The 14686-nt window shown below is 41.3% G+C and overlaps 1 protein-coding gene across 4 annotated transcripts; it reads right to left on the bottom strand.

The window, feature by feature from the left end:
- Nucleotides 1–6059: 6059 nt before the first annotated feature.
- FIGNL1 (fidgetin like 1) lies at nt 6060–14414 on the bottom strand. 4 transcript variants are annotated; one of them, XM_049894120.1, is made up of 2 exons: nt 14359–14414; nt 6060–9852 (listed from the first exon to the last, which is right to left on the bottom strand). In XM_049894120.1, the coding sequence occupies exon 2, from the start codon at nt 9840–9842 to the stop codon at nt 7821–7823; it is 2022 nt and encodes a 673-aa protein (XP_049750077.1). In that variant the 5' UTR covers nt 9843–9852; nt 14359–14414; the 3' UTR covers nt 6060–7820. The 4 variants fall into 4 exon arrangements, with proteins under 4 accessions (XP_049750077.1, XP_049750079.1, XP_049750080.1 ...); XM_049894122.1 differs by lacking the exon at nt 14359–14414 and adding an exon at nt 12266–12496; XM_049894123.1 differs by lacking the exon at nt 14359–14414 and adding an exon at nt 11365–12158.
- Nucleotides 14415–14686: the final 272 nt, after the last annotated feature.

The raw sequence follows: 14686 nt of genomic DNA, 5'->3' as shown, positions 1-14686 counted from the left end.
GCTGACAGACTTGCTCGACAGAGTTGCCACAAACCTTCAATTTGTAAAAAACTCAATATCTGCAAAGCACAATAAAATGAGGTATGCCTGTAATTATTTCAAAATTACAGATAAAATATTACTTGTTTAACTTTTTCCCCGACAATACTTTCTGTAGTATAATTCACATCACACGATTTTCAGTGACAGAATGAGACTGGGCTGTGGCACAATGCCTGATGATAAAGAATTTTCAAAGTGTCCAAATTTGTAGCAACATTGGGATAACAAGATGTAAGACTGTTAGAACAAAATCCAGTCTATTTCTGTGAAACTCACTAATTCTAGAGAGCAGATTCTCAAATTTAATTTTCAAGGTCTAGAAATTAGATTAATTTCCAGTTTCCAAGGTTGCTTGCATATATACAATACAGAATTTTAAAGGAAACTTTTAACTAAATTACATACAAGGTTGCTGCTGACACAAAGTTCTATATCTGCACTGCCCAATAGAGCAGCTACTAGTCAGATGAGGCTGCCCAGCACTCAGACAAGTTCGAACTGAGATGGGCTGTAAGTGTAAAATACACACTGAATTTCAAAGACTTAGCATGCCTGTGAAAGCTGATCAACGAAAAAAAGAAGACAGAAGAATTGATACACTTGAGCTGTGGTGTTGGTGAAGAATATTAAATATACCACAGACCGTCAGAAGAAGGAACGAAATCAGTCTTCAAAGAAATGCAACCAGAATGCTCCTTAGAACTGAGGATGGCAAAGCTTCATCGTGCTTACTTTAGACATGTACGTCAACAGGAAAGACCAATCTCTAGAAAATGACATCATGTTTGGTAAAGTAGGGGGTCACTGAAAATGAGGAAAATCCTCATTGTGATAAATTGGCACAATAGCCTCAACAATGGGCTCAAACATATCAAAGATCATGGAGATGTGCAGGCCCAGACAACATTTTATTCTATTATATATAAGGTTACCACGAGTTGGAGGCTTCTGTACAGTGACTAACAATATAAAAAAACAATGTAAAATCTCATAATTTTTATGATGATTACATATGGAAATAATAACAGCCAGGGTGTTAATTTCACTTGGTTTTTACTTTTTTACGTGGCTTGTAGAAAATTTTCAATTACTTTTCTATTGAACAGCATTGTTCAAGGTATCCTTGGACCCACCCAAGATAATAGAGTGAAGGTGATGAAATGTCATTGTGTGATTACGTTACAGAAGGTTAAAACATCTGTCTTGCCAGTAGACTCTCCCCCTTGCTAGCTTTGGGGGAGCAAGCAGCCATGTTGTCAAGATCTACATGGCAAGGAAATGAAGACAACCTCCAACCAACAGGGAAAACCTGGTGGCGTAGGGGTTCAGTGCTATGGCTGCTAACCAGAAGGGTCGGCGGTTCAAATTCACCAGGTGCTCCTTGGAAACTCTATGAAGCAGTTCTACTCTGTCCTATAGGGTCGCTATGAGTTGGAATCAACTCAATGGCAGGGGGTTTGGTTTTTCTAACCAACAGACAGCAAGAGACAGGCCCTCAGTCCAGCTGCCTGCAAGCAAGTGAATGCTGCAATCACATGAGCTTGGAAGTGTATCTTTCCCCAGTCGAGCCTCAGATGAGACTGCATCTCTGGCCGACAAATTCATTGTAGCTTTGTGATTCCCAGAAGTGTAGGACATAGCTAAGCCTGACCCACAGAAACTGCAAGATCATAGATGTATATTGTTTTAAGCCACTAAGTCTGTGATAATATGTTACACAACAATAGATATCTAATACACTAGCTGTCTATATTTATTTGACGGCTACCATATTTTCTGGGATCAGGATTTTTTAAAGCAGTACTCAGTGTCCTGAATTAATGATTTCCTTTGAGGTGAATTATTCTACTTCTTCTCTGGTGGTCTTCAGTTGTTGGTTGTTCTCAGATGTCTAGTCAATCTTGTGTTATTCCGAAGTGAACATGAAAAGTCCCTGGCCTTAAGGAACTTTCTAGTGGGTGTTTCAGAGTGGAGAGGGGTGAAGGGCAGAAGACAGTAAACATAAATAAAATATTTTCAGTTAGTGATATGTACCATGAAAAAATAACACGGGATAATAGCACAGTGACTGGTGTGCATGTGCTAGGAGTTGGTGAATGCTAGTTACATACAGTGGTCAAGGAAGGTCTTTCTGAAGAAATGGTATCTATGACTTGAGCAATGAGGCAGTAACTTTAAGAAGATACAGAAGAGCTTTGCAAGCTCAAGGAACAGATATAAATGTTCTTCTGCCGTTATTCCCTATTAGTTTTCTACTCCTGCTGTAACAAATGACCAGAAACTTAGTGACTTAGAACAACACTTATTTCCTCATAGTTCTGTAGATCAGTAGTCTGGTAGGCATGGCTGGTTTTTCTACTCTGGGTCCCAAAAGGCTGAAATTAGGTGTTAGGCAGCTTTGGCTCTTATCTGGATGCCCTGTGGAAGAATGTGCTTCCAGACTCATTCTTCTTGCTGGCAGAATTGTTTCTGTGGTTGTAGGACTGGGTTCCCATTTTCTTGCTGTCAGCCAGGGGTAACCATTAGCTCCTAGATGCCTCTCTGCAGGCTTTGCACATGGACCCCTACATCATTGAGCCAACAGTGGTATGTCAAATCCTTCTCATGCTTGGGATGTCTGGATTCCCTTCTGCTGCAACTCTTATTCTGTTCCTTATAACCTAGAATAGCCGAATTAGCAACACTTAAAAACTAACCCTTAGATGACTTTTTTTTTGGGGGGAGGGGCAGGGGGAGCATAGTGCCCAGCATCTGGCAGATACTCTGGAAGCCTGTGTCAAATTGATAAATTGTTTTGTAATTGACAGCAGACCTGGATTTGTCACAATCACCTAGTACACTCCTCTCATTTTTATCACTAAGGAAACTGAGACCTTAGGGGACATATACAAACTATTCAAGGTCAGAAACATTGGCACTTTTCAATGCTCTTTCCACTATAAACTGATTGTGTGTTAGAGGTTAAGTTTTATTCACGGGGGATGAAAGTGGTGACTACAGCTCATCTGCTTTCCTAGGAATCCCTCCATTAAGCCAGTCTACTGGTGCAGATTTTTAAAAAGCCACTCCATCTAACTTGTTCGCCAATGGATCCACTTTGAGGTCAAGAGCCAAGACTCTGAGAAGGAAGTTTAAAAATGTATCTTTACCTGACCTGCCCTTTTGCCTCAGATCTAGATAGAATCCTCTCTTTCAATAAGACTTCCGGAGGTAGATTGTCAAGGGTCCCATAAGAAACCAATAAACAATATTTAAAGAGGAGAAAATGAAATAATGTGGAACCTGTGAAAAACAAAACAAAGATATTCCTTCTTTCGAACAAGATTTTCTCAGTGGAACTAAAGGTAAATTTAGATGGCATATGATCTCTAATATCGAGATAATAGAACATCACAAGTATTAGGCACAATAACCTAGAACAGACAACTATATGAAATAGTTGAAAAGAAGCAATAAGAGCGGGATCAAGGCAGATGGACAGAAGATGTACAATTATTGAGCAATCACAAATCAGACCTTTTAAACCTGTATTTCACTTAATCATCATTCTCCAAGATAGGTACAGGCTAGTCTAATTTTAGAATTGAGACTAAACAATTAAGCAGTCTACAGTCACAACAAATAAATGAGAGCCAGAAAAACAAGTCTATTTGGTTTAAAATTGTATGATCTTTACATTATAGTTCCACCTTACCAACATTAGCTTGACAATGTGGAAGGCAGGCTTGTGGAATATTTTAAATTGAGAAAATAAAATATCAAAAGAATGAGAGAGAAGACCATAGATCTGGAATAGAATTTCTAAAGAATACAAATTAAAAGGACCACAGGTTACAATGAGATGTATAACAGAAACATTTACAAAGGCCTGACGCTGGATAGTAAGTTTGGTTAACTTACTGTATTCCTACCAACATTTTCAAGCATAAATACCACAACTAAGTTACATGTTCTGGTATATAATTCTACGATAGAGATGTTAAGTTTCAAAGATATTAAAGAGCAGTCCAGCTTTCACTTCTCTGAAATAAACAAGGCTGGAGATGGTAGAGTACCAAACACTCAGGAGGAAAGGATTTAATCGAACATTATCTTATCCAGTCAAGATAACATTCACATGTGGAGATAACAAAACATCTCAAATAGAAGTTACAGGAAATGTCCTACACCCAATTGCCTCAGAAACATACTGCAAATCACTAAGGGCTAAAAAACCCAGAACCCATTGCCATCGAGTTGATTCCAACTCATGGCGACCCTAATGGATAGGGCAGAACTGCCGCATAGGGTTTCCAAGGAGGAGCTGGTGGATTCACACTGCCAACCTTTTGGTTAGCAGCCATAGCTCACCGTATAGCTCTTAACCACTGCACCACCGGGGCTCCAGGGCCAAAAGGTCTCTTCCATTTGATGCCATGTAGAAACAACTGTCAGGTTACTCCCAGTCTCAAATTTTCATTCCAGATGTGTGTCCTGCTCAATTAGTCTTCTCAGAAGGTTTAGCTTCTCACTTGAATAGGGCAGACCTTAACCTTACTTTCAAATGCTAACCAGACACATGGGGCTCCACCTAATCCAAGATGAACTGAGTCAACTGGATTTTTTCTCTTGGACATAATCTACCCTAAGCTCAACAAAGGGAAGTAGACCTGTGATTGGTGATAACTGCAGCTGAATGTCAGGACTGGCAGAAGTTGCAGTTACAAAACTAATAATAAACATTAAGACCAAGTTAAATAAAACACTAACACCTAGTGGACCATTGCTCATAAATAACTAAGGTCATTATAATATCCAAGGGGTCACGATTGATCTGTAAAAGAATGAACATCAGGAAAGAAAAACTGCAGAGAATTCCTGGACATCAATATATAGGAATCCAAGTGTAATGGACTGAATTGTGTCCCCCCAAAATGTGTCCACTTCATTAGGCCATGTGTGGTTATCCTCTATTTTGTGATTTTCCTATGTGTTATAAATCATAATCTCTGCCTGTGGTTACAAGGATTAGGGTGGGATTGTAACACCCTTCCTCAGGTCACCTCCCTGATCCAATGTAAAGGGAGTTTCCCTGGGATGTGGCCTGCACCACCTTTTCTCTCTCAAGAGATAAAAGGGAAGCAAGCAGAGTTGGGGACCTCATACCACTAAGAAAGCAGCACCAGGAGCAGAGCGGGTCCTTTGGACATGGGGTCCCTGTGCCTGAGAAGCTCCTCAACCAGGAGAAGACTGAATACAAAGACCTTCCTTCACAGCCAACAGAGAAAGAAAGCCTTCCCCTGGAAGTGATGCCCTGAACTTGGACTTTTAGCCTACTTTACTATGAGGAAATAAATTTCTCTTTGTTAAAGCCATCCACTTGTGGTATTTGTTATAGCAGCACTCGATGACTAAGACACCAAGGTTATAGTGTTTATACCAAAATGGATAGGGACGAAGACAGTAATGAAGAATACTGTAAAATGCTTTAAAATTTTGATATAAATTAAAAACTAAAAGTTTAAGATCCAATTCTAATAAAAGGCAATCACACATTTCAAAAGAAAAAACTAAAAATTACAATAATAAATCCTTTAAAATAGTGCCAACAATAACACACATGAGGACCATGCTTCACAGTTCAATATAGGTATAGGAGACCATTGGGCACACCAGTCCAAAAGCACAGATGAGAAGGCAGGAAGGGACAGGAAAACCAGACAAATGGAAACAGGGAACTCGGACGGAGGAGTGTTGACACATCACAGGGTTGGCAACCAATGTCACAAAACAATTTCATTAACTGTTCAATGACAGATTAATTTGCTCTGTAAACTTTCACCTAAAGCACAATAAAAACGAGAAAAAAAAATTTTTAAGTAGAATGAATTATGTACATTTGGCATAAAATATGAGTAAACTATAGAGTTTTGTCTTCTATATTATATAAAAATATTTTTATAACACAAGAAAAATATAGTATAAAAACAGACGCCAGACCAAGAATAAAAATCAAAATAATATTAAGTTTACCTATTAAGAGAAGAGTTTCAAATTCCATTTCTTTTTAAGTTGCATTGCTCACATGAGGAACATTAGAACTTCAACGTAACCCACATGAGAGCAAGGGTTTTTATCTGCGTTGGTTATTGCTCTTCCTTCAGCACCTACAACACTGCCTGGCACTCAATGCGTATTTGTTAAATGAAAGAATGTAAAAAGGATGCTAACAAACAAAAACAAAAGCTGCGTAATGCCCAACATTAGCATGATATACGCAAGCAGGCACTTTGATTCAGTGACAGTGATAATGTACATAAAAAAATCAAACCAGTTGCCGTCGAGCTGATTCTGACTCATGGATACCTCACATGTGTAAGAGTAGAACTGTGCTCCACAGGGTTTTCAATGGCTGATTTTTCAGAAGTAGACTGCCAGGCCTTTCTTCTGAGGTACCTCCAGATGAACTCAAACCTCCATCCTTTCAATTAGGAGTCAAGCATGTTAACTGTTTGCACCACCCAGGGACTCCTGGGAACGTATATAGGTAGTACTTTTCTAAAGGACAGTTTAGAACACATGCCAAAAGTCTTAAACACAGGCACACATGCACACTCTTTAATATGAGAATTTTATTCAAGAAATTTATATTAAAAAAAACTCAAAAGATTTCAACCACAATGGCACTCAACGTATTTTTGTTTGCAATAAACAAAAGATAATAAACAACCTAGTATCTGCCTTAAATGTCCCCTAACAGAGGCGTGAACAAATGATAATACATCCATGCAATGGAACCCTAGGCAACCATGTGAATGGGAGACGTTGTAGCAGTATAAGTTAACAGAGGAAATGATGACGATACACTTATTAAAAAAAAAAAAAACAGGCCGTACAAGAAAATACATAGCACAATTCCACTCTTGTATAAAGCAAAGCATCTAGAAGACTCTATATACCACAATGTTAGTAGTGTTTCCCCTTCAAAGTGATTTCTATTTTCGTTTCTATTTTCTGTTTCTCAAATGAACATGTATTATTTGTAAATCAAAATTATAAAAACCTGAAAATATTTTTTTGAAAAAGAACAATACTATAGGCTGTGAAGTAGTGACAAAGTGTTAATTTTAAATATATACCTCCTGCAAAATATAACACATTCTTCATCTTTCAGTCCTGTGGATACATCTCTGCTATTAGATTAGTGCTTGCTATTTCTGAACATATTTTTATCAGCCCAGTTAAGAGAAGAAACCTGTAAGAGATTAAAAAATCAGCAAAAGTAGAAACTGGCACACTATAGCTTTTGGTGAGATCTTAAGTGTACCTGAACGTAAGAAATATTTTTCTGAATTTAAGCCACATACTAGGTAACACTAAGAGTTTAATAGCTTTCAAAAAGGAACTCTTTCTTAAATAAGAGATGAATATAAATCTCATACACCCTCATATACAGGTGTAAACTTCATATTTAAAAAAATTTTCAATTTGAGCTCATTAGTCTTCACATTAGACATCTTCAAACAAGCATCTCTTAGAAACAAAAGACAAGGCTCATTCCCATTTTGTATAAATAGGTTTATGCATCAGGTAATAGCTGGAAGGCAAATAAAGCTTTTATTAATACTGGCTATGTCAACCAATTGTAAAATGTAAGCTATTGCTATTCTACTGTATATGAGGTACAGGACTCAGACTATACACTAAAAGATGCAATTAATAAATTCCCAATATCCTTTGCTAAAAAATGGAAAAGATTGTACTACAAAGATGCCACCTTTTAACTGCAAGTGTACCATTTACTTCCCACAACCAAAAGTTTTGTTCCAGTCTTCATAAAGCTCTAAATCTTTTGGAGACACACTGGGTCGCACAGTTCTAAAAGCATTTTCAAAATCAATATAAGTTATTGGTCGAACTTGATCTGGTGTTATCGTGGCAATGTCAGCAGTTTGTAAACTGCGAATAGGACCCAGAGAAGCTTCTCTGCAAAGCTGTGTCATGTCTGCCCCAGAGAACCCATCAGACTGCTGTACAATCAGGTCAAGCTCCTCTTCACTGAGGCAACACTGCTCCCTGGACATCAAATTAACTACTATCTGCTTTCGGGCTGAAGCCTCTGGGAGGGGAATATAAAGCCTCTTCACCAATCGTCTCCGAGCAGCCTCATCAATTTCTTGTGGCCGATTGGTTGCTCCCACCACTAGAATCCGATCTTCAGAGGATGTGGTTGCTCCATCTAACTGAACTAAAAATTCAGTTTTTATCCTTCGAGAAGATTCATGCTCACCATCTCCTCGTTGAGATAACAGAGAATCAATTTCATCAATAAATATCACAGCTGGTTGCTGACACCTTGCAACAGCAAACAACGCACGGACCATTTTCTCCCCCTCGCCAACCCATTTAGAAGTCAAAGACGAAGCAGAAATGCTAAAGAACGTTGCCCCAGACTGACTCGCAATGCACTTGCCAATTAGAGTTTTACCAGTCCCAGGAGGACCAAAGAGCAGAATTCCTTTAGGAGGTCCCCGTAAGCCAGTAAAGATGTCTGGCCTCAGCATGGGCCACACAACTATCTCCTTTATTGTGGTTTTAGCAAATTCTACTCCTGCTATATCTTCCCAGTTTATTGGAGGCCCATGATCCATAATCTCATTCATAATAAGTTCAATCATCTTTGGCTCCAAGTTCTTCAAACGCTCATCAATTGGATGTGCTGGTTCTGTAGGCCCTGCCTCATAAGGTTTATGCTGCATTCCCCCATTCTGATCACCCCCATCTTGCTTAGGTACAGGAGGAACAAATTTTCCAAATATTCCTCTAGATCTACCAGCTCCCAGAGACTTTTTTACGCCACCATATGAAGACCCTGATGCCCGCTGGGGTTGGTGGCACTTTTTTTGCTGATCAACCCATAATTGTTCTTTGGCAGTTTTAAAAGTAGGCAGGCTGCTCTCCTCCCTTTGGCAACTATCTTCCATTTTACTAAAAGCCTTATTTGGTGTTGGATTGGAAAGTGCATCAATAACACCATAAAAAGCCTTCTTTTCCTGTGGATTTTCACAGCTGGGAGGAAAACAAGACTGATTAGATGAGAACATATTTAGTCCTATGTTGGCTTTTGGAGAGCCATGATTTTTCTTTTTAACATTTCCAAATAAAGGTGTGGCATGGAATTTTGCAGTGGCTGATTCACCTAAAGGCATTGAGAACGTAGGACAAATTTTAGTAGTGTTAGTCACCATAGGTGTCTGGGCATTCTGAGGACACTTTGAAGGTCTGTTCTCTGTGGTGTCTTGGGTCTTATCTGCACCACGACTTAAGTTAGGTGAAAGTTTATTCTCTTCAGAACCACACGCACTAAATTTTGGAAAATCAAAGACACCGGCCTCCTTATGAATCACTACTGACGCATCAGCAGTTGCCAACAGAGAGTCTCTGAATTTTCTGCCAGCTTGCATCATCTCCTGCACACTACTCATTTTGAAAACATTATTTATTGTCAATCCAGACCGCCACTTGTCACTGTCAGTTTGCTGAGATGTTGCCAAAGCTAAAATATTTTCCGCATAATTGTTCAAGCCTGTTTCAACATTGTCAGAATCAACAATTGTAGAATACTTCTCTGCATATTTTTTGAACAGTTTGGTAGCACAGACCTGGGATATCTCAGAGTTTGCCCACGCATACTGAATGCGCAGTATCTGTGCACGGTACGCATCTGCCTTCTGGCCTGATGAACACGTACCAGACGTAATTGTGAAGTAATTCTTCTGCCACTCACTCAGGTGCACAGATCGAGAGCTGGAGGTCTGCATTTCAGAGGTTCTACAACAAATGATACAAATGAAAAAAATCAGTATCATGAAAAAAAAAGAAGATATAATACTTTAAACACACTTTTTAAAATGCTCTGCTAATCTGAAGGAGGGTAGACTGGACTTTTCATTTACAAAGTAAATGAATTGGGACAGATCATTTATAAGGTAAATATCTAGATCGACCAGCTCCCAGATTTCATACAAAAAGGACCGCAAGGATCCAATACAAAGACTTGATGTTATAATGCGTTTTTATCTGAGTTGAACTGTTCTAGTTATATAATAATTTTCCCTGGTAACAGGGAAAATACTTATAATGTTTAGATGGAAAAGACTGAAAATTAATCAGCAAAGGAAAGGCAATATGGAAGAACAATGGAACTATACACAAACAAAACAAAACAACCAGGGGTTTAATTCTGGTATCTAACAGAAATTAGATGAATGATCTTAAACAAGCCTCTTACTAATCTTTGAACTTTCAGTTTTCTTATCTACAAGGCGGCAGGGCTAAGAATCAAGTTAAATGACAAATATGGAAATGCTCTGAAATCTACTATTATTATCCCTATTGCATGAATGTAGAAACTGAGGCTGAGAATTAAGAAACGTATATGAGATCGCACAGCAAGGTGCCTGAATTTAAACATACGCAGTTTTACCCCAGCTATGGTGTATTTCGGAGGCCCTGGGTAGGGCAACAGTTAACGACTCAGCTGCTTACTGAAAGGCTGGCAGTTGTGGTGGTTCAAGTCCAGAGGTGCCTTGGAACAAAGGCCTGGCAATCTACTTCGGTACTATCAGTCCTTGAAGAACCCGATGGAGCACAGTTCTACTCTGACACACATGGGGACGCCAAGAGATGGAACCGACTCAACAGAAACTGGCAAAGCTGTGCACTTCACCACGTACAAAATGTTTCTCGATGCTACTATCAAAGCTCATAGATTGAGCTTCACAGACCATAAATATGAATATTTGGTGTTTTTAAATGCTCTATTCATGACTGAACACCTGAAAAAGGATGCCCAGAATCTCTCACAATTTTCCAATTTCCCATAAAGTACAAAAAAGAAAAGGAAGTGAAACTATTATCGTGAATGAAATATGAGAGCAAGCTAAGCAACCTGCTACTAAAAAACATTTACTCTATATTTCAAGTTATTTTCGTAAGCCTCTTCAGTAAGTTACAAGTATTTCAACAGAACCGTAGATGACTATATCATGTTGGAAACCCTGGCGGCATAGTGATTAAGAGCTACTGCTGCTAACCAAAAGTCAGCAGTTCGAATCCACCAAGCGCTCCTTGGAAACTCTATGGGGCAGCTCTACTTTGTCCTATAGGGTTACTATGAGCCGGAAATGACTCCACGGCAATGAGTTTGTTTTTTCTTGTATTATGTTGCTGGATGTGTAGAATTTGCCTGACAACTCACAAGAAAAATGTATAAGAAAACTTAAGTTTCTTATGAGTATTGCAATAAACTTAAAACCTTGAGCTGATGTATTTAAAACTTACCTTCCAAATTACCTGTAAATACAGCTTAATAAATTGCAAGCTCTTTTAGTTCAAGACACATGTTTAATACAGCTCTGTGTCACCCATAATGTCTTACACAGAATTTGTCACATTGTAGGCAGGTGTTCAAAAATCTTTGTTGAAAAAATAAGGAAACTCAAGATCCACTAAGGCTGTAAATTTGCTCAGTTATATAGCTGAATAAACTAGAGTTAAAGCTAGATCTGAGGTTCCCTGACAACCAGTTCATCATTCTTTCCACTATAGGATTTCAACTCTTATTTATAATCTCTTTTATGCATTACAGAAGCCCTAGTGTCACACTAGTTAAGAGCTACAGCTGCTAACCAAAAGGTCAGCAGTTCGAATCCACCAGCTGCTCCTTGGGAACCCTAGGGGGGAGTTCTACTCTGTCCAATAGGGTCGCTATGAGTCAGAATCAATTTGATTGCAATGGGTTTGGTTTTGGTTTATGCAATAATGGAAATGAGAAATAAAAAGAGAAACAGGTGACACGGAAAGCTATTATAAACTTCAGTAATTATTATGATCATCCTCTTCTTCTCCATGGCTTCACGTCACTTTACCGTCTGCAATACTGGGATTCCTCCCACAGCTCAGGGTTGTAGTCACTGTTCTCTGAATGCCCTCTTTTTTCCCCTCTGCCTTCACCTTTTTCTTTAATATTCATCTTCTTTCCTTCAACTCAATCACTTATCCAACAAATATATTAAACAACTGTTTGGAGATCAATAATCAATGGTATAGCCATTGTCCCAGTCATCATTTTCAAGTCACTTTAATCTTTATGTCCTTTGCTAGATCTAAATGTTACAGTTAATTAGCAATGACATATGAAACTTTGTTTCAATCTTCTTTATTTTGATAATTTTCTGCTTACTTTTAAAATGTGATATGTCTTTCCAATTAGATATTTGGCTCCTGCAAGAAGGAACTGTTTTCCATTACATTTATGTTCTCCTAGTACTAAAATAAGATACCCTCTGTAATGAACCAACTCATAGTAACTCATAGTGCCAAAGCAGAACTGGTCCACGTAGTTTCCAAGGAGCACCTGGTGGATTCGAACCGCTGACCTTTTGGTTAGCAGCTGTAGCACTTAACCACTACAGCACCAGGGTTTCCAAGATAAGATATCCACTGTAATAAATCAAAACCAAAAACCAAACCCGTTGCCATGGAACTGACTCCAACTCATAGTGACCCTGTAATAAAAAAAAAAAAATAGCAGCTATTAAAATACTGACAGAGTTCTAACCATGTGCCAGACATTGTATAAGGTCCTTTCTATAACCGCTCTAATTTCCAAGGGGCACAATAGTGGAGGAGCAGAAGGCACAATAGCCAGGCTGCCTGAGTGCAGATCCTGGCTCCATTACCTGCCAGCTATTACCTTGGGTAAATTCCTTAATTTCTCTGTGCCTCAGTTTTACCATATAAAAATGAGCACAGTAACAGCACTTTGGCTGAAAAAAAAAAAAAAAAAAAATGGCAACACCATGTGTTGCAGAGTAGAACTACTCCATAGGGTTTTCTTGGCCATAATCTTTATGGAAATGATCACCAGGCCTTTCTTCTACAAACCACTGAGTGGATTTCAACCATCAACCTTTAGGTTAGCAAAAACCCAAACCCAAATAAACCCCTTGCCATCAAGTCGATTCCTACTCATAGGAGAGAGTAGAGCTGTCCCTGTAGGTTTCCAAGGAGTGGCCGGTGGATTTGAACTGCCAACCTTTTGGTTAGCTGCCTAGTTTTTAACCACTGTGCCACCAGGGTTCCATAAAATGATGCTTGGACATCCTGGCCTATTGTCAAAATGACGCCTAATGTGGGGTTCGAACCCATGAGCCTGAGATGAAGGGCCTCATGCTCTACTGACTTAGGTTAGTAGTCCAGTACAAACCTGCAAACCAGTGGCGACACCCAGGGACATTACTTAGCTGACCAACCCATTGCCTTGGAGTAGATTCTGACTCATAGCAGCCCTACAGGTCGGAGCAGAACTGCGCTATTGGGTTTCCAAGGCTGTAATCTTTACAGAAGCAGGCTGCCACACGTTCTCCCGCAGAGGGGCTGGTGGGTTCCAGCCGCCAAGCTTTCGGTTAGCAGCTGAGTGCTCTAACCACCAGGGCTCCTTACTTAGCTGACAGGGTCTTTTAATTCTGCAAAGCACTCAAAGCAGTTTTTAGCACGTAGAAAAAAATGTTGGTTTTCATTCTTGTTCACAATAACCGCTCAAAGAAGGAACTAAGCCCTTCTTTCTTACCTCAAGGAAGGTAACAACTGAGCGGTCATCAGGTCACACGGACTGTAAACGGTCAGGGTGGAAGGGCACTCTAAGCTCATATTCACTGCACTGCTTTATTGCCAAAAGAGCAACACTGAGAATACAATTTAAAAGACAGGCTCTAGCCCCCAAATGAACCAGCTCACACAGGTCTAACACCCTGGAACCTGGGGTCCAAACCAGGCCACAACAGTCCACTGGGTCTGCCCGGAGGGCTGCTTTCCTGAGCTTAGATCAAGCAGTGCTCTTGCCCTGACCAATCGCCTTCCTCGTAGCTTCGAAACCCACCCCCACCCCCGAAAAAAAAAGTACAAGAAGGCGGCGCGGGGACACAGCCGTCACCAGCGCACACCCCAGCCTCCAGCACTCCGTGACCTCCGGCCGCCCTCCCCGCCGGACGTTCTTCCGTCGTGAGGTCCCCGTCATCCCCCCCGGTCCCTCAGGTGCGTGGCCCGCGCGGCCCTCTTCCGTCACCCGCCGCACACCGGGCGCCGGCCGGCCTGCACGCCGACCCCGGCCCGCCCCCACGGCGGGCGCCCCTCGCAGAGTCGGGGCCTGCCTCGGCTTCCTCCTGCCCTTCGCTGCCGCCCAGCTACCTCCGTCCCGCCCAGGCGCCTCCGAGGGGTAGCGACATCCCGCCCCACGGGCCTCCCTCCATCGCCACTACCACTGCCACCGCTGACCTGAGGGCTGAGCCCTGACGCCCGCAGCCTCCGAAAAGCGCGGGGACTAGGCGCGCGCCTGCGCACTGCTTACGTGCTCGGGCCCGCGCCGCTTACGTGAAAGAGGCGCGGCGGGCACGCGCGGCTGGGGCAGGAGACGCGCGCGTGCGCGGTGGGGGTGGAGGCAGGAGGCTCGTGGCGGGCGCGAGCGCATCTCCAGAGAAGGAGCTGGGTGGCGGGGCGGGAGCGCGCGGCGAGGGCGGGGGGCGCGCGGCCGGGGCGAGCGCGCGTCAAGGAGGGAGGTGTCTGGGTGCGCGGCGGGACTAGCGGGCGCTCGGCGGGGCGGGCC

Source organism: Elephas maximus, chromosome 8 (assembly GCF_024166365.1).
Source record: "Elephas maximus indicus isolate mEleMax1 chromosome 8, mEleMax1 primary haplotype, whole genome shotgun sequence".
NCBI lineage: Eukaryota > Metazoa > Chordata > Mammalia > Proboscidea > Elephantidae > Elephas > Elephas maximus.
This window is presented reverse-complemented; position numbering and strand designations above follow the sequence as displayed.